At 35.5% G+C, this 19,090-nt stretch overlaps 3 protein-coding genes across 5 annotated transcripts; 2 read left to right on the top strand and 1 right to left on the bottom strand.

The window, feature by feature from the left end:
• The first annotated feature begins 84 nt into the window (after window positions 1-84).
• Window positions 85-4,634, top strand: LOC119830825 (coiled-coil-helix-coiled-coil-helix domain-containing protein 10, mitochondrial-like). The gene is made up of 3 exons (XM_038353977.1): window positions 85-153; window positions 3,551-3,692; window positions 4,273-4,634. The coding sequence occupies exons 1-3, from the start codon at window positions 134-136 to the stop codon at window positions 4,492-4,494; spliced, it is 384 nt and encodes a 127-aa protein (XP_038209905.1). The 5' UTR covers window positions 85-133; the 3' UTR covers window positions 4,495-4,634.
• On the top strand, window positions 517-3,074 carry LOC119830824 (coiled-coil-helix-coiled-coil-helix domain-containing protein 10, mitochondrial). The gene is made up of 3 exons (XM_038353976.1): window positions 517-679; window positions 761-899; window positions 2,579-3,074. The coding sequence occupies exons 1-3, from the start codon at window positions 630-632 to the stop codon at window positions 2,822-2,824; spliced, it is 435 nt and encodes a 144-aa protein (XP_038209904.1). The 5' UTR covers window positions 517-629; the 3' UTR covers window positions 2,825-3,074.
• A 2,062-nt stretch (window positions 4,635-6,696) lies between the features above and the next one.
• LOC119830735 (zinc finger protein 665-like) lies at window positions 6,697-18,878 on the bottom strand. Of its 3 annotated transcripts, none has more exons than XM_038353854.1 (16): window positions 18,265-18,878; window positions 17,699-17,924; window positions 17,170-17,456; window positions 16,431-16,578; window positions 15,968-16,125; window positions 15,464-15,607; window positions 14,779-14,966; window positions 13,579-13,897; window positions 13,165-13,251; window positions 12,381-12,492; window positions 11,631-11,698; window positions 11,207-11,304; window positions 10,795-10,915; window positions 9,954-10,178; window positions 9,539-9,684; window positions 6,697-8,770 (listed from the first exon to the last, which is right to left on the bottom strand). In XM_038353854.1, the coding sequence occupies exons 1-16, from the start codon at window positions 18,388-18,390 to the stop codon at window positions 8,659-8,661; spliced, it is 2,565 nt and encodes an 854-aa protein (XP_038209782.1). In that variant the 5' UTR covers window positions 18,391-18,878; the 3' UTR covers window positions 6,697-8,658. The 3 variants fall into 3 exon arrangements, with proteins under 3 accessions (XP_038209782.1, XP_038209784.1, XP_038209783.1); XM_038353856.1 differs by having other exon boundaries at window positions 16,431-16,563; XM_038353855.1 differs by having other exon boundaries at window positions 17,705-17,924.
• Window positions 18,879-19,090: the final 212 nt, after the last annotated feature.

The following is a 19,090-nucleotide window of genomic DNA, read 5'->3' as shown; positions in this document are numbered from 1 at the left end:
TGTGAAAAAAAAATTACAAGCTGGCCTTAGGTTACGAGTGAAGAAAAAAAATATGACAATGTGACATTTGATAGTAAACAACAATATAAATCAGAAATACTATGCCTTTCCTCCAACCAAATTAAACTTTATTATGCCAACCCGAAGTCGAAGGTGAATAATTTAATATGTTATAATAATAATGTTAATGCTTGAATCTTTACATCACCCATGTTATTAATAGTTTCTATTTTAAATCGTATATTACTTTTGCTCGTTTCTCTAATAATTGAATAACACAAATATTATGTTATACCATATAATTAATTTTATCTTATTATATTACCTGCCTACCCTATAGATTTAGTGCTTAATTTCTAGTAGGTTTACGAAAAACATTTTTATTAATTTATACTGGCAAATACTTTTGTATCTATCCTTTTCGTTTCGGTAATAAACGATAAAGATGCCGAATTCTAATTTTAAATATTCTAGAAATGTATAGAATGAAGTTAGTTTTAATGACGTTGACAAATGACATTTAAGAAGGTAAATTGAAAATCGTCAATCAGTTGAAACTTGAAGTTCGCGAAGTGTGTTGTGCAAAAGCCCTTATTTTAAAAAAAAGCGATAAAAAGTTGATCTACAAGATGCCTCGACGAGGACGCTCTGCAAGTCCACCACCAGCGCCCCAGAGACGGTAAATGCATTGTGATTTTCTTTTGTTTGCGTCATTTTTTTATCTCGTCGGATTATAACCTTACAACATTGTTTTTTCTAGGGCTGCTCCTCCACCAAGCCATGTTCCAGCCCATGCACCGCCTTCAGCACCTGCACCGAGTGTTGCTCAACCACAGCAACCCTCGATGTTTGGCCAGATGGCCGCTACTGCGGGCGGAGTGGCTGTAGGATCAGCAGTGGTAAGTTTGTTACGTAATAGAAAATACTGCGCATTGTACTTTTGTTTTACCAAAATATGTTGATTTTGAAACTTTAAATATTGCGCAATCATTGAAGATATGAACAATATTTCCTTATTAGCCTCAGAAATCATAATGTGGCTCTATGCCAAGAAGTTAGTCACGTGATTTGATTAGTATTTAGCAAATCATTGTTAAAAGAAAACATTTTGTCCAAGGAGCAAGATAAACACGATTTACAAATGAATGATTCATTGAATTCAATAACAATATTAGTAAATATGTAGCAATACTTTAATAAATTCTTATGAGCTTTCTATCTTACATGATTCTTAATTAAAGGCAATTTTATTTACAATATTTTGAATATCTACAGCAACATAAAAAATTCTGATGTGGTTTTAAAAGAGCTATGGGGAATAATAGGAAGTTATGAATTTTTTTTTCATTGTTATTGCATGTTACTCTTATCTTTATGATTTATGATAATACAGATTTACTGAATGAGGCATACAGAAATAATACATAAACTGTAAATGATAAAGCATTTTGAGAGAAACTGTATAACAGCTTACACATTTATGTAAAAGCTAAACAAATTTTATCTAACGACACACCATATTTCATAACATTTGTTATTACATTATATGTTAATTTTTTGTATGTTGAAACTTTAAGGGAAAGCTGAATCAGAATTTGTAAGTTGCAATGCTAAGTTTTACTCTTAAAATTTTACAACATGTATAAAAATTCTGCGACACACTATGAGCTTATAATTTTTTACGTGTTACTGAGGAACTATGTCAATCTCAAATGTCCTTTATTGGTTATAGAACTATTTTAAATTCCTCACAATTTCTTTAATTTATGGTCCTCATTTATTTGATACTAATTTTAACTTGATTGCTGTTTCTTATCTCAACACTTGTGATATTAAAAAATTATTGGATTACATTTATTGTTTATGAAGGTGTAGGGGATTTCAGGTTCCTTATTTGGAACCCCTCAAAGTAAATAAAAACAAAACCCACTTATTCAATAATGTATACATAAAAGATCTCTCTATATATAGAATTCTTGTGTCACAACGTTAGTTACCATACTAATACATATAAAACTGCTGGACTAATTCTCATGATGTTTTGTATGCTATCGCTTATCAACATCTATTTTTCATACAGAACAGTGTTTCCGGGTCTGTGCTGAAGTCCTCAGATCAAATAATTTGTCAAGTTCGGGTTTTGGTTAACTTTGTTAGAGAAATATGATAGGTAGGAAAGTAATATATCCAATATTATCAAGTATCCAAACTTTTTTATTCCAATAAAAAAATAGTATATAATATAATTTCAAATTTTGTTCAAAAAACTTTTTATTAAATTCATTCTAAATCTTGTTTCTTTTTGGCCTGTAGATATTCCTAGTTAGTACATGTTATGCCACTGAATTTATTCAAAATATTACAAATCAATTATAAACCACGGACAAATAGCTACTTCTAATTTATTTGGATTAGTTACTCTTTTTTATATTGGCCATTTGATTACATACCGGTCTCATATGTAGGGTAACTTTCCATGTTGAGAGAATTGTTTATTGATGAGGAAGAATTATAATAGAGGGCTTCTTGGATCAATTTCCTTCTTTATCTTTATTGTATTCCAAACGACGTATTCCAGGGTCACATGGCCGGCAGCGCCCTGACCGGCATGTTTAGCGGCGGCAGCAGCGAGCCCGCGCCGCAGCAAGCCGCGCAGCCGGCGCAGGCCACCTACCAGCAGTACCAGGGCCAGCAACAACCGCAGGGCCCATGCGCTTGGGAGATCAAGCAATTCATCGAATGCGCCCAACAACAGCATGATCTCTCCCTGTGTGAAGGCTTCAATGAAGCCCTCCGCCAGTGCAAAGTGAACAACCACATGTAAACCCATCTCTGGTGTCTAGAACATTTTCAACATTCTTTGGAATATTTCAAATTTTCGTCGTGCTACCTCAAGCGTTCCAACTTCAAAGACACCATAGAAATTATTATGTGTGATAGATTTGTTTATTTTATTTATAGAAATTTTAGTAATTAATTTACATTCTTTTGAGACTACTTATTGTAGCTCTTTAGACGACGACGCCATTGTTAATTCTTAGTTGACATTTTAAATAAACAAGCATTATAATATTTATTGTTGTTTTATTTCTAATCGTGATTTTTGCGGTATTTAAAATCTTTTATGCGTGTATGGCAGGTCTTGAACTTCGTAAGTTATTTAGTAACCCAATACATAATATTTCCATTATATGTTTTTTATGTTTTAACAGTAAATTATTTTATATTCCACATTTGCTTCCATGCATGGTCACTGACAACAAATAAACGAGACATACCCATTAGTTTACATTGTAATCGCATTTACAATGTAAACTATTGTAAACATGATCTTTCATATTAAGACAATAAGTATAAAAAATTACTACAGTGATAGTTGTAGATTTCATATGGCTATCAGGTCTGTGGCTTATATCACTATTTCGTTTTTTTATTTTTGTTTTGGTACAATCAGATATTTACAGATTAGATCCTAGTTGTAGCTTGTCCTTGTCTCGTCTTGTTGTCTTGTGTATATACATTTATCAAAGCACCAACATGAAACGCACAGTGGGTCTCGATCCCGCTACTCCCGCGCGGAGCAGCACGCGCCGACGCGGCCGCCCACCGTCGTGGTGACGCCGATGCCGCGCCGCTCCGTGTTCCGCGACGCGGCGGCGGTGGCCGGCGGCGTTACCGTCGGCACTACTATGGTATGCTTAGCAGTCAACGATATTACTAGCGATTTCTATGTATTTAGTATGTTTTCTTATTGATTAAGATTGCATTTTTTTAAGGTATTTACGTGTAAGGTAGAAGATGTATAACAATTATTATATAATACTAGTCGCTCGTCCCCGCTCCGCCCGGATATCAAGATTGCTATTTTATCGGGATAAAAAGTATCCTATCACCTAATTCAGCTCATACCCAGACGATATTATACCAAATATCATCAAAATCCGGTCAGTAGTTTCAGAGTGATTGACGGACAACCAAACACAATTACCCATTTATATTAGTATTATTATAGAGATCTCAGAAATACTAGAAAATTCTATTGAAATGGATCCAACGTTTATCTCTTATCTAAAAAAACTTGACAGATACTAAAAATATACTCGTATAATAATAAAAAATACAGTTTTGATTCTGACTTGTAAAAACCAAAATTTTTAAATAAATTCTTTCAACTAGTAATAATCTTTTTTTTATTGTCTGCGTAGTAGATAGAAGAAGGTAGGACCAACTATAAGTTTTCCCATTTCATGGCCCTCATTGTCTCGTAAACAGGGCCATTTAGCCGGTGAAGCTATAACCAGCCTATTCACCGGCCGCCGCCGGGAGGAGGTGATGCACGCACTACCGCGGAACTACGAGCTCGGCACCGAGCCCAGCGGCCCGTGCGCATACGAGATCGCGCAGTTCCTGCAGTGCGCGGCACACCGCGAGAACTTGCAGGAGTGCGAGGCTTTTAACGAAGCGCTCTTGGAGTGCAAGCGTCGGAACCGTTAGTTTGATAATATTAACTACCACAGATAATATAATGCTAGATAGCACTCAAAGAATTTTTAAAACAATTGGGAATAGATGAATATATAGGGTGGTAGCTGTGCGCGGTACCACGAAGAAAAGCAAGTATTTCTAAAGATCATGTATTATTCTCGAACATAATCTACAACACTGCGAAGTATCATCAAAATCCGTCAACATCATCCGTCCGGTGAAATGGTAACAAACCATCCGTCCAACCTTACAAACTTGTTTGTTTATAATATTAGTAGCACAAGCATAGTTCCGTTAGTTTCGTGGTAGAAGTGCATTTTATTAGAATTTAAAATCAAATCAAACATAAAAGTATATAAACCTGTATAAATTATATAAATATCAATTTCTGTTCATTAGTCTAAGACTTGAGAATAGCTGGACCAATTTTGTCAGTTTTAATGTATTCATAATAGTCCAAGGAAGGTTTAAAAGGTGAAAAAAATTTGGAAAATTATTCTGTTTTCTCAAAATTCGCCGCCTCACTTTGTTTCAAAAAGGTACACTTGCAGTCATGTTAAAAGGCACATTAATGTAAATTCATTCAAGTAGGTACTACGGTATCTATTCTATACACTTCAAGTACCTAGCTTAATAAAGCAATTTTTAATTTTAAAACAAAAAGATCGAAAAGCGAATACATCCGCTGATGTGAGTCAATACATAACGCGATACGGCAACGATTATATAATGCAAATTACCTATAAACTACAAAGTGCTTAGATACTTTCTAGTGCACTAAAATTTAATCTTTGATCCTATAGATAATAGTACCTACTGTATCTATGTTTGCCCGTTAACGTGACTGTAACATTATAAACCATCGCAATAACACTTGAATCATGTTGTCTTTTGATGATATTATGTTCTTTTATAAAAATATTAAATGTAAATATATATTATTCGCCCTAGGTAAAATTTTATTGCTGTTTTAATTTATAAAGAAAGCATTATGGATGTTATAAATCGTAATGAAATTATTCTATTTGCCGTTTTCTTTTTCAGGTTTACCTTGATAAAATTACCTTGGTAAATCAAGGTATTTACCTTCACATCCAGATTCATCTCCACCTAAGCACCAAAAAATCAACTGTATATAACAAGCTGTGAATAAAACCATATCTACAGAATTTATTGTCTTTTTATTTGATACTAGGTTTTAGCCCGCGTAAAATTCACTTATATCGCGCGACATGGTAAGGAGTATTTTCTTCTTATTAAAAAGTATGGTTCGTTCTTTCCCACGTTTAGCTCCATCTTCATACCAAGTTTCATCAAAATCGATTTGACAATAACGAACTTTCAAACAACCTTTCATCACCTCTTTCAACCTTTTCTACCCTTTTTTCGCGATAAAAAGTATCCTATGTCCTTTCACAAGTTCAGTTCTATCTTCATACCAAATTTTTTCAAAATCGGTTCAGTGGTTTAGGCGTAAGCGTAATAGACAGACAAACGGTTACTTTCGCATTGATAATATTAGTAAAGAAGTAGGGACTTTAAATTTTGTTAGAAAGTCATTATTTACCTCTGATCACACCAAATAAACATACTGTCATCAAGTAATATAATATTATGGAACTGTAATCTTTGACAATTTTGTATTATCTTTGGTACTCTTCTTACCTTTTTATGATAAAAATAGCTGCTCGATCCGAGTTTTTCTATCAAAATCTAGCTTATCTAAGGATAAAAATGTAACGAACCCAAAATCGTCAATATGTAATCAGTTGTGCTTGGTTTATAATTAGATATAACTAACACGACGTTCTTATAAATAAGTATGCAGATGTAATAATAGTATTAAATAAATAAATAAAACTTTTATTTGCTAGAAAAAACATGATGTACATTATTATTATCTTATATATTACTGGGCAGTGAGCTATATTTTCTTTTTATAACACAATAAAAGATAATATGAACTGCAGACCTACACTATCATTGCACATTATTCCATTGTAGGCCATTTTTTTAAGGAACTATTGTTAATTAACAGGCTATATTTAAAACAATTCTCAATTTAAATTACATCCAAACCGATGCGTTGGTTTCGCCGTAACTGCGTAACAGACATACTTTCGTAGTATTAGTATGACTTGACCTGGCAGTCCAGTAAAAATCCATAAAGAAAACTAAAAGAAAGACCAAAGAGGGAAAATAAAAATTCTATTTAATTATGTATATTTTCGATTTAATATAAAAATTATAGATATCCACTATATATTTACACTGTAAGTAAATGGCAAACAACATTAAGAATCAACATATCGATAAATCAACACAAATAATATCACAGCTTACGAGATTAACACAAAAACATCGTAGACTGTGTATATTTGTATCATAGAAATTTCAGGAAACATAATACTGTCTAAAGGCACGTTTTCACCGTGTTATGAACAATAATTATTTATCTCAGATCAAGTGTCATTGAATACTGTTCATATTCCATAATAAGCACATTTTATAGTTAATATTAAACTAGACAATATCAACAAAATAGTTATACCAAAATGTATTTTACGTCAGCTTTTATAAGGCCTGTATTTGTATGAAATTTTCTCATGAAAACGCGCCACAAGGAAACATAGAATTCGATTCTGTGAATAAAAATGGACACTGAGAAGCACGAAAACTTAAAAATTGACAAACTTCTTATCGCCTACACGAAAAAAATATATCAAAATGTGTGCGCTGATTGTAAGGCAATTAGAAGAGACATGTTTCAGTGCTCGATGTCAGTCTTCATCTTTATTTACAAAACATATGAACGTTCGGAAGCACTTGTATAAGTTTTCGTGGCTAAATTATTGCATCTTCATTTAATTAAATAATTACGCTATTGAATTAATAACTATGATTGCATAATTTAAAATTGATTGTGCAATAGCAAGCACTTGAGAGAGATTAATTGTGAAGATGCAATAAGCTAGCGTCCGAAAACAATTTGTCGATTCAAATATAAAACCTTTCATAGACAGTCCCTATCACAGACTAGATAATATATAAAGTAATTTAAACTCAAATATTTGAATAATTCTTAAAAAATACTACATAAGTAGAAATAAAATACGAAAAGGTAATTTACAAATATACTTTTTCAAACTTAGATTAAGTAAAAATCATTTGTCTATTGTTTACACCAATATGCCTCTATTTCATATGTTGTCTATGCCAGTAAAAAATAAATCAATTCGCTTGTCATAAATAATTCAGATCTAGAACCGAATTGCACTCACTATATACCTGCCGCGGAGGAATCTATGTACTTATAAAGCTTATTCGAAGAGGCCGTCAAATAATAAAATAAAAACTTAAATGCGTGTGTCGTCACACCGGTGACGTCATCTATCTTGTACACTTCATACAAAACCGCAAATGGGACGCCGTTAAAAACTTTGATATGTACAATAATATTACACATTCTATCCGTCTACACTTACTCAACACTACTATACACGTCTTTTTACATTCACCAAAATGTTCTAAATTTTAGAACATTCAATACACACAGACACACCTTATTGCTGTCGATATAAGTAGTAATGGAGGCAATGTGGAAGTTTAAGCAATTGGACTTGTTTCATTTATATGTACTTCTATTAAAAAAAAAAATGCTACAATAGAATTCGTGTATAACTTGGCATCAACACATATTATTTATGAATTTCGATGAAATCTCATCAATTATTTCGAAAATTGTCAATTGCATTACAAAAACAAAAGGCACTATGTTGATCCAACACTATTACTGTGAACAATTCATTCAAAACAAATGTAACAATGCTGTACAAATTCACTTTTTGGTTATCCCTTACATCATTGTAAATACATACATACAATCGAACACTATATTTTGTAGGAGCATACCTTGGATCATGTTGATCCACATCTCACCCAACTTGCCGCAGACCAGCTGATACCACTGACACATATTCGCATAGAATCACTTCACGTTTTACACTTTCCTTTAACAACACAGATGCCTTATCGGTAACTTGTTGATCAACAACCACTTTAAATCCAACATGTTTATAATCAAGCCCTAATGAACACTTTAACTTCAAGTCGGTACAACAAGGTATTAAGCTAATGGTGATTGTCCCGTTAGTTGATACGGTGAAACCGGTCTCAGTCCAGTTGTTGCACTTGCACCACAGAGGTTGGGGGAGGGATGGCTATCTCGTATTTAATCAAGCCGGTGCCTCTACCCGTTGATACTACTAGCTCTTTTATGTCACTCCTGTTAAAGAAACATTTATAATTAATCAAACATAAAATCATTGCAGACTTAGAAATTAAATGTAGGTAAGAAATAAAGAATATTAATATGCAATTTAAAAAAAAGCTATAATTTCTATTTTATCACACTATTTCATGTTATTGCGGGGAATTGGACGCAATTTGTGTATAGTGGTGTAGTACTTGTAAGTACCTAGTTAAACATGATTATTGTTGGGTCCTCTTCCCACAATTATAATTAAAGTGACAATAAAACATACTTGTAACAATACTCTCCTATTGGCTCAATCGCTTTTTATTAACATTTGGTATGTCTGAGAATACTTAAGAACTATTTTTCATATTGCTAGGGGATAGGGGTGTCCTGGCAGAATAAATTGCCTAATCAACTTGCACTTTGGTATAAACAAGCTAGCCAAAAAAGAAAAACCATACTATATCCTTACTTCTTTACCTCTTTTTCTTTTTAATATGTAATAGCGGGCAACTAAGATGCTGGTTCGCCTTTGCAAACACCTTACCCACTTATCAGGAGTAAAGGAATAAGAAATGGACGGCTGGAATAAGGTTGGACTAGGTAGGGTGACCTACCCTGATCACTGAACGAAACACGGCATAAAATAGTAGCACGGGTATGCTACTTATTTTACACTAAGGTATTTATGATACCTTCCCCCGAGCCATCATCATCACCATCAGACCATATACGTTTGCACTGGTGGGTCACAGGCCTCCTTTGAGGGTTCCCCGGGTGTAAGGTTGCACGTACCCGTCCCGCTTGGCGAGGTGGTGCAGCGGCTTGCCGTCGCGCGCCACGATGTGCAGCTGCGAGGGCAGCAGGCGGCGCGCGCCCACCGCGCCCACCGCGCCCACCACTATCTGGTTGCCGATCACCTGCCCCGACCGGTTCGTCACCTGAATATATATTCATTTAAATTTTTTTCTTGTACCATCCCAAAATATACACTACAAACACACACAATGAAAGACACAAATGGTAAAAAAGGAGGTCTTATCGCCTCTGGAGATATTATTATACATATTTTTAATTTAGTATCGAAGTGAAAGTTAAAGTTGGTTGGAAAAAAATTAACACACATAACAGTTGAATTGAGAAACTCATTTTTATTTATCACTTTCCTACGGCCCTTGCAAGGTGCAATACGAGGTAAGAAGTGACTCACAACTTGTATATGCGCCGGCTGTTCGTCCATCTCGAGCGCCTGGTGCTGCACGTGCTGCGCCACCTGCTGCTGCACCTGCTGCGCCACCTGCTGCGCCGCCTGCTGCGCTGCCTGCTGCGCCGCCGCCTGCTGCTGCTGCTGCTGCTGCTGCGACACCTGCACCTGCTGCGTCACCTGCGTCACGCGCTGCGGCACCTGCGTCACTTGCTGGTTCTGCGACTGCGTCTGCGGATCGTGTCGATTAGGTTACTACAATCACCATTAAATACTAAATTAAAAAGTAACAGATATTTGTCATAATTAACCAGAAGATGCTATAGTATTTAAAAAAATCGAGTATGGTGTCGAGTACGTTTAGGCCAACTCGCACCGGCGAAGGTACCACACACCCAGAAAAGAACGGCGTCAAATAGTAGTAGTGAGTGGGGGAGCCGAGTTCGTATTTAAGGAAGGGATCGGGATGGGTGAGGAAAAGGTTCCTCACCCTTCCCGGTCCCTTACTAATTGCCGCCGTCAATTCTTTCCTTATCCTTAAAACCAAGCAACGAGTTTGCAGCCGCCCAACCCTACAAATGTTCATGGGTGAAGGTGATCAATTAAACTCATGAATATTATTCAACAAAAAATTTTAACGTCTTGAAATTATCAAAACTAGACCATATTTAAATGGAACCATAAAGCAGACACCAGCTAACTAAAAAAAAAATCATAAAAATCGTTTCACTGAGTAAAAAGTTATGAGTCGAATGATATCCACCTAATTTTTTAAGGTTGTAGAACATCATTCAATTATAACATTTTTTTTTATATCATACAACAATAATGACGGTAACGTATTTACGTTTCTCGGCGGCAGGTCCATGTGCTGGCGCTGGTGCAGCATGAGGTGGTTCTTCTGGAAGAACGCCTTGCCGCACTGGTCGCACACGTGCGAGCGCAGCGTGCAGCTGCCGTCCGGGTGCCTGGAGCGTTCGTGTCATATATTATAATACTATGCAATCAATAATAAAACAATTAAAAAATTACACAAACAATTATTAATTTCAAAACGACTAAATTCGCTTATATTGCTGGTAAACGCTCTTTATGGCTATTTAGGTAACAAAACAAAAAAAAAACAGTCGAATTGAGAACCGCCTTCTTTTTTGAAGTCAGTTGAAAAGAGTCTTTACAATACTATTGAAAAAAAAAATTATTTACTTAAAATTGTACAAACATTATGAGAAGAAATTATTATCATATATTATAAATACCGTCTATGATGCGCCAGTAGGCCGTGTTTTGCCGCGAATCCCTTCCCGCAGTCCACGCAGAAATGCAACTTCGGCCGCGGCGGTGTTATGTGGTGATTCTGTGTTGAAAAAAAATCGCTAGTTATTTACTAGATATAATCACACTTCACACTAATATTATAAATGTGAAAGTTTGTTTGTCCATCAATCGCGCTGAAACTACTCAACGAATTTTGATCAAATATGGCAACACGAACAGGGTATGAGCTGACTTGGCTCTCTTGGGATGAAACAGGAATCTTGATATCCGGACGGAGCTAAACCAACATTTTCATTTTGGTTCTTTGAACGCGATTATCGAAATTGAAAAATTATTTTTTTCCATTTAATTAGGAAATAGGCTATATTTCATGAGGTACGACGTTACAAACCGCAGGGTACTTACCGTTGCTATAACTTGCGTGTGAACAACATTACTGGGGTGATTCGAAGATATGATTTGGATCGGCTGATCTGCGGAAATAAATGTATATTATGTGAATATTTAGTTTGTGACTTCAATTTATATTCAACACAAAACATTTAATAGCACACCGTTAAAAGATTTTCATTCTTTACTAAAAAAAATAAACTAAACATTTAATAGCACATCCTTAAAAGATTTTTATTCTTTATTAAAAAAAAAAAAAAAACAGCGGCATTTTTTCGGGTTCTAATAAACTGTTCACGCACATAGTTGCGTATTTTTTTAAACAAAATATATATATCGAAGCGACAAGTAATCAATTAAAAATATATACATATTTTTAATTGTATGCAATTTATTTGGTCAAAATAGTTGAGTTGTGAAATCTTCAATATCACAAATATTATGGCTTCGTATTTCGCTTATAAGCGGGTAGGCCGCCCATGTGTCATAGTGTGTTGTAGGAAGTTTCTGGTGAAAGAGAGTTGTTTTCATTCATTCACTCATTCATTGCACAAGCGCAGGGTGTACCGACTGTGTCGCGGACGAATGATAACCAGCTTCCGTGACCCCTTAACTGAAGCGGTTCGACGGAACACAGTGGGGTTCTAGTCGGTAGGAATCCGACACAACCGGCGGCGCCTTCCCCGGGGCCGGGGTTATCTATGCAAGATTTTCCAACTACAGAAAAAAAGAAAAAAAAAAAGAAAACCAAAATGGTGTACTGACTGTGCGTGGCGTGCGCGACGAGGCCGGGCTGCAGCGCGGCGGTGAGCGCGCACAGGTCCGTCACGCACGTGCGGTCGCCCGCGTGCAGGCGCACGTGCAGCGACAGCGCCTCCTGGACAATGACAAATTTTTTTTTTTTTTATTTTCTTTTTTTTGCCAGTGGGCAGAGGATTTGGTCTATCGCCTTACGGTGAAGGAACATTGGATTACCAACATCAGTGGATAGGGGATAGGTGAAAGAGACAAAGAGAATTGGAATGGCCTCCGGTAACACAGCGGACGAAACACAATACTGTTTTTTTATTAGAACACTCTTATATTATCGTGATTTATTTGTCCTATCTGACTTGTGACGAGAAACATAGATTTATTATCTTTTTTGTTGATATTAATATTATAAAGCTGAAGAGTTTGTTTGTTTGTTTGTTTGGTTGAACACATTAACCTCAGGAACTACTGGACTGATTTGAAAAATTTGGTTGAACACATAAATCTCAGGAACTACTGGTCTGATTTGAAAAATGATTTCAGTGTTAAATAGCCCATTTAGAGAAAAGCTTTAGGATATAACATCAAGTATTACATGGATAGAACCGCGGGGCATAGCTAGTAATAAAAAAAAATTGGATTATTTTTGGTTGTTGACAAATAATAACAGTGTAACCAAATATTTTTTCTTCATTTTACAGCTTAATACATAAGCACATATAATAAATATAAATATGTTTATATACAAATAAGTATGATATTATATCATTATAAATTTTTCAAGTGTTCTACATACCTTGGTGTTAAAGCAGGAACCACACTCAGGACATGCATATCCCGGTGTTGTTTTTTCACTTAATATTTGACCATCTGCACCAATAACCTGACAATATAATGAAAAGTTATTTTTATTAGTGAGAATAACAACCGTATTTTTTATACGAAAATTATAATTTAGATGAATTTTAACATTTGAAATTCAAAAATGCCTATTAACTGTATCTTAGATAGTATTTTCTTGTGTTTGATTTTACGCGAGTATTATACATAGTTTTTTAACTTCTAAATGTATCTTAGATAATTATAGATTAAATGGTTTAAACTTAAATTCATCAGATCACATTCTTATGTGATCAAAGTAGAGGCTAGCTAGTTCCATGTATTCCTTAAGAGAGACCATGACAAATATTAAACAACAAAAAGTGCAAACCTGAACAATCTGTGGCTTAAAATCGTCTTGCTTTATCACTGTCTGCTGTTGTTGGTGCTGCTGCTGTTGTTGTTGTTGCTGCTGTTGTTGCTGTTGTTGTTGTTGTTGTTGTTGCTGCTGCTGTTGATGTTGCTGTTGTTGCTGCTGCTGTTGCTGTTGTTGTTGTTGTTGCTGCTGTTGTTGCTGTTGGGTCTGTTGGTGCTGCGATGACGATGAGAGACAGTGTCTCGTCAACTTGCAGTGCTGTTGCAGTTCTGCCTTGCATTTAAAGGCTTCCCCACATTCTAAACACGCCACTGTGTCTTCCCCCGTATGCATTCTGAAAAAAAAAATGTAATGAGGGTTTTTGTTTTTTTAACTATTTTTTATGGTGAAAATGGTGGTTTTTTTATGTTACAGTCGGCAATGGAGCTGGTGGGACGCCTGATGGTAAGCGCTACCACCGCCCATGAACATTTGTAGAGGCATAAGGTGCTTTGCAGACCTTACGCCTCTACAAATGGATTGCCGACTGTTTTGGGAAGGGATTAAGAAAGGATTGGCGATAGGAATAAAGGAAAGGACTGGGAAGGGTAAGGAAAAGGATATGGGCCTCCGGCTCCCCCACTCACCGAACGAAACACAGCAGAATGCTATTTCACGCCGGTCTTCTGTGGGGGTGTGGTACTTCCCCGGTGCGAGCTGACCCAATTCGTGCCGACGCGTGCTCGACTACCACATACAGAAATGGAATGTTTGTCGCACACCTCCATTAAGACTCAATAAATCGAACAAAGACAAATCTCCATAGGGGGTCACTAACATTTCTTACCAGCTCTAAATAATATGCCATCTATTATTGCCATATAAAAACGCTAATAATGAAACTGTACTTGATTAAATGTTAAGTTACTACCGCTGTTGCCGATCGAGTAGTTGTACTGCTAATGAAAATGTAGCAGAATAATTTTTTTTATGTCTTCGTCAGCAATGGAGCTGGTGGATCGCCTGATGGTAAGCGCTTCCACCACCCATGAAGAGAAGAGGCGTGAGGCCGATTGCAGACCTTACGCCTCTACAAATGGATTGCCGACTTCAAATTGAAAATGGATTAGAAAAGGATTGAGGAATAAAGGAAAGTATTGGACAGGTCAAGAAAAAGGGTATGGTCCACCGGTTGAGTCACTTGAGCGATACCGTAGCGTTAGTACCGCTACTCACTTGAGGTGCGCGACTAGGGTGCGCTTCTGCAGGAACTCCTTGCCGCAGACGGGGCAGGCGTGCGGCACGCGGCCGTGCACCCGCCCGTGGTTCACCAGCTGGAACTTGCGCGCGAACGCCACCCCGCAGTCCGGGCACACGAACGGCGACAGCGACCCGTGGAACCGGCTGTGCATCACTAGGTGCTCCTGGAATTCAATGTTTCAATATTTCATTGGCTATTTTTGACAATATTGGACGATAAAAATTTCGTTAAAAATATAGTTCGGAGAGTATTATGATTTTTTTAGAGTCATAGCGGGTAAATGAGCTGCTGGTTTGGGATGGGATGGTAAGCGATCACCACCGCTTATGAACATTTGTAGAAGTAGTGCCACTGTGAAAGCACTGCCCATTTTTAAGGGGAAGTACGTGATAAGAAACGGATTGACGCCTGGAAATAAGGAATGCACTGGAAAGGAAGAGGAAAAAGAAACACAAATTTTGATTGTTTGAAGCAAGGATCACAAGTAGTTTAAAATAATATTTATATTTGTGTCATGATGTTGTCTGTGTGTGGTGGAGGTTTTAGTGTAAGTGTTGGGGTTTTTGTTGATACCAGTAAACATGAATGTTTTACCATTGTGTTAGTATGAATACATATATTTGGTGTCGATAGGGTGTACAAATAGCAGTGTCGTCATACCTTCTGCGCGAAGCTCTCGCCGCAGTCGTTGCAGACGAAGGGCCGCTCGCCCGCGTGGTACTTGCTGTGCGTGACGAGGTGCCGCTTCAGCGGGAACCCGCGCCCGCACTCGCCGCACACGAACGGCCGGTCGCGGCTGTGCACCTGCACGCACATAAACATAAACTCAGAAAATAATTTAAAATATACAAATTAACATTTGTGAATAGACAAACATTTTTTTGGACGCGTTTTTGAAACGTCGTACGAGAAAAAGAAAGACAATATTACCATTACAAACAGCAATTCCTGCAAAAAGGGGCTATCGACATTTTTGCAAAAAAAAAAAATTTATTAGAGACAATGTAAACACTACAAGGAACCCTTTGAAGCATTAATGTCAAAACAAAATTTTTGCACCCCTGTAGTAATTATAATATGCAATATAGAAACAACAGACCATTTTTTAGCTATTACTCAACAAACATAGAAAGACCAGACTATTAAATATCACAAACCACATACCCTAGAATGCGTAACAAGATGATGTTTGAGTGTGAAAGCCATTTTACACTCGTGACAACGGTACGGCCGTTCTGCAGAGTGCAGTAGCAAGTGGGTATTCAAACAATGTTTCCTTGCAAATGCCTTTCCACAGTGCCCGCAAATGTGAGGTCTTTCACCTGAAAAGTTAAAATTAATATTAATGTTTATGGAAGTAGAGCTTACAACAGTTCCACAGCAAGTTACTAACATTTTTCTTCTTCCACAAAAAACCAAGAGGTTAAGAATAGACCCTTACAGACAAACTAATAAACTTTGTCTAAACAACATTGAGTAGAGGTATATTTATTAAAATATTTAAATTATAGTTGTCATTCTTAATTTAATTTAAATTAATCATGATAAATCTCAATATACATACAAGGCAGGCAAACTGGTAAATAATTATTTGAATACCATATTTTTAAAGAATTTATTCACTTACCAGTATGAACTCTTGCATGAGTCGTAAGGTGGTGTTTCAGAAGGAAAGATTTTCCACATTCATCACAAGAATACGGCCGTTCTTTCACAGGAGGCGCGGGGGCTTGCATAACTGTGTTGTTCATGATCTCCGTCTGCGAATACACCATCTAATACTTGCTTACTATACAATTGAATGTTAACTAAGAACTTTGTCATATATCCTAAAAATTGGGGGAATAATAAAAATTTACATAAAATGAAGTGGAAATTTTATAAAGTCCTAAAAGTTTAATTTTAATTGCTAGTGCAATTCAGTTTTACATTGCTAACTATATACCAATAAATTAAATTCTACTCTTTCAATAGCAAATATATAAGGAATAGTAATTAAACAAAATAACCCTCTATACATCCAATTTTTAAATTTGCAAAATGTAAATACAAACACTTATCAGTTATGTTCCATAAAATTACTGTGGTCATTATTTTGTTGCAATTAGTGCAAAATATTAAATTATCTGCTTTGCAATTTATATGCCAAAATTAATTTTTATTTTAAGCATTACTGGCAGCATTTCATTTATTTATAATTTATATGAATTGAGCATTACTCAGCAATTTATGCATTAGTGATGCAGAATCATCAAATTATATCAATTACACTTATATTAATCATTGACTGAAGAGATGTATTCCCAAAATATTGCAATTCATTACATATATCTATTTTTTATTGTATATCTTTAATTAATACTTACTTTTGGTGAATTATTTGCAGTTCCAGGTTCTTGTTTAGTATGTAACAAATGATGTTGATGGACTGTAGTTTGAATGTTATCTTGCTGGTTCTGCTGCGTAGTTACCTCTGCTAAACCCTTCAAGCCTCCGTTTAACAATGTTTGGTTAAGCTGCGATGCATCTATCACTGGAGTGGCAATTCCTTGAGCTTGAAGTGCTCTTTTCATTAAAATTTCATTACATTCCTCTGCTGTTAATTGTATTGGACCTATGGGTGTCATGAACGGTTTTGAAGCTAAATTGGCGCCTGCAATAAAGAAGATATTTAATTTGTCAATTCAAAAAATTACGCACAGCATTATAACAAAAAACAAGTCTAATACAAGGTTACATATCTTAATTTTATTTAGTTAGTACAAAAAAATGTTAGGCAAATTAAGAAAATAAAAATTTATATACATTATTGTCAAAAAGTACTGTACTGATATAATTGCTGAAAAATTCTTTAATTTCTACATTTTATCAAATAAAACATTGAAAGATCCTTACACTCACTCTGGATAGTCGCAGTCTGATTCTGCTGCGACACTCTGTTTATTGTGTGTGTTGGAGCCTCATTTAACACAAACATAGCTCTCCGTCCCGATCCTGGGGTACCTGTTGTAACTACTCTTGTCACTTGTGCCGCAGCATTGGATGCCACCACTGTGCCAACCTTTTCCTGCACTTGTGGAGTTTTATGGGCCATCACAGTTAGTGTTGTTTCTGGGGATACCTGAAATGCGAACATAAATCTTTTAAAATATCTGTAAATATGACTATAAACCTTAAATTTAATTAAGACAAACTATTTATTTCATTGAATTTTCTTTAGATTTCTATGTTGTTTTAAAAACAATTTATTTATTTAGACATTTGTGAAATGATATTTGTATTTGTATACACTGTTTATTTCAATATTTCATTTAATTTTCTTCATAAATTTTCTAAAAATACAATAATAATAATAAGTTCCTATTAGAAAATTATTTATATATCTCAAACAAATTTTTTTGCTCTTACGTGTTTATAAAGAGGGCATAAATAATTGAAATTCATACATTGTTATTTCTTACCGTATTCCCCAGAGTATAACTTAAACTGCTTGGTGTGTCCACTTCACCTTTTGTTAGATCTGCGGAGCTTGTAAAGCCCCACGAATACGCGAATCCGGAGACATTAGTCGGTGTTGGCATACACATTTTCACAAATTACAATTTCTCACCGCATCGAAAGATAAACAAACCAACACAAGTCCACCTTACAAGTAAACAGTACTGTCATGACAGTTTTGCCATTATAATCATGTACGCTTTCACAACCACTAGCACACAAGCGCAAAGCACCCGTCAATCAAACCGCCGAAACAGGCACTTTATATGTAAAATATAATTAATACTATATACGTAACATATTTTGCTGCACTTATTTAACAACCGTATTGTTTAATTGGTAATAAAAGCTTATCAACTTAATAAAAAGGCGGCACAGGACGCTATAGACTGCATTGACACGCACGTAATCTCTAATTAAAGTTATGTTGTATTACTTTGTTAACATTAAACAACACATCTTTCTTTGTGTTAACACCATAAAACGTAGAAAAAACTATCGTATTCGATTAAATTAATTGATTTCTTACAAAACAATTACATTATCGCACACACAAAAACCCGGACGCCATTTTATTGTTTATGGTATTTATTTTTTTAAATTAAATGTTCATAAAGGCAAGGGTAAATTTTTCCTGCAAAGATCATAAAGTATAGACGTTTAAGAGGTGTTTAAAAGAAATTAACGAATTAATTTTAAATGTTTACGTATTTTATTGTAGAGTGTTTTGTATGATTTTTATAAATACATTTGTTATTTATGAATAGACCTCGTTCATTATTAAACCTT

This window comes from Zerene cesonia, chromosome 12 (assembly GCF_012273895.1).
Source record: "Zerene cesonia ecotype Mississippi chromosome 12, Zerene_cesonia_1.1, whole genome shotgun sequence".
Classification (NCBI taxonomy): domain Eukaryota; kingdom Metazoa; phylum Arthropoda; class Insecta; order Lepidoptera; family Pieridae; genus Zerene; species Zerene cesonia.
This window is presented reverse-complemented; position numbering and strand designations above follow the sequence as displayed.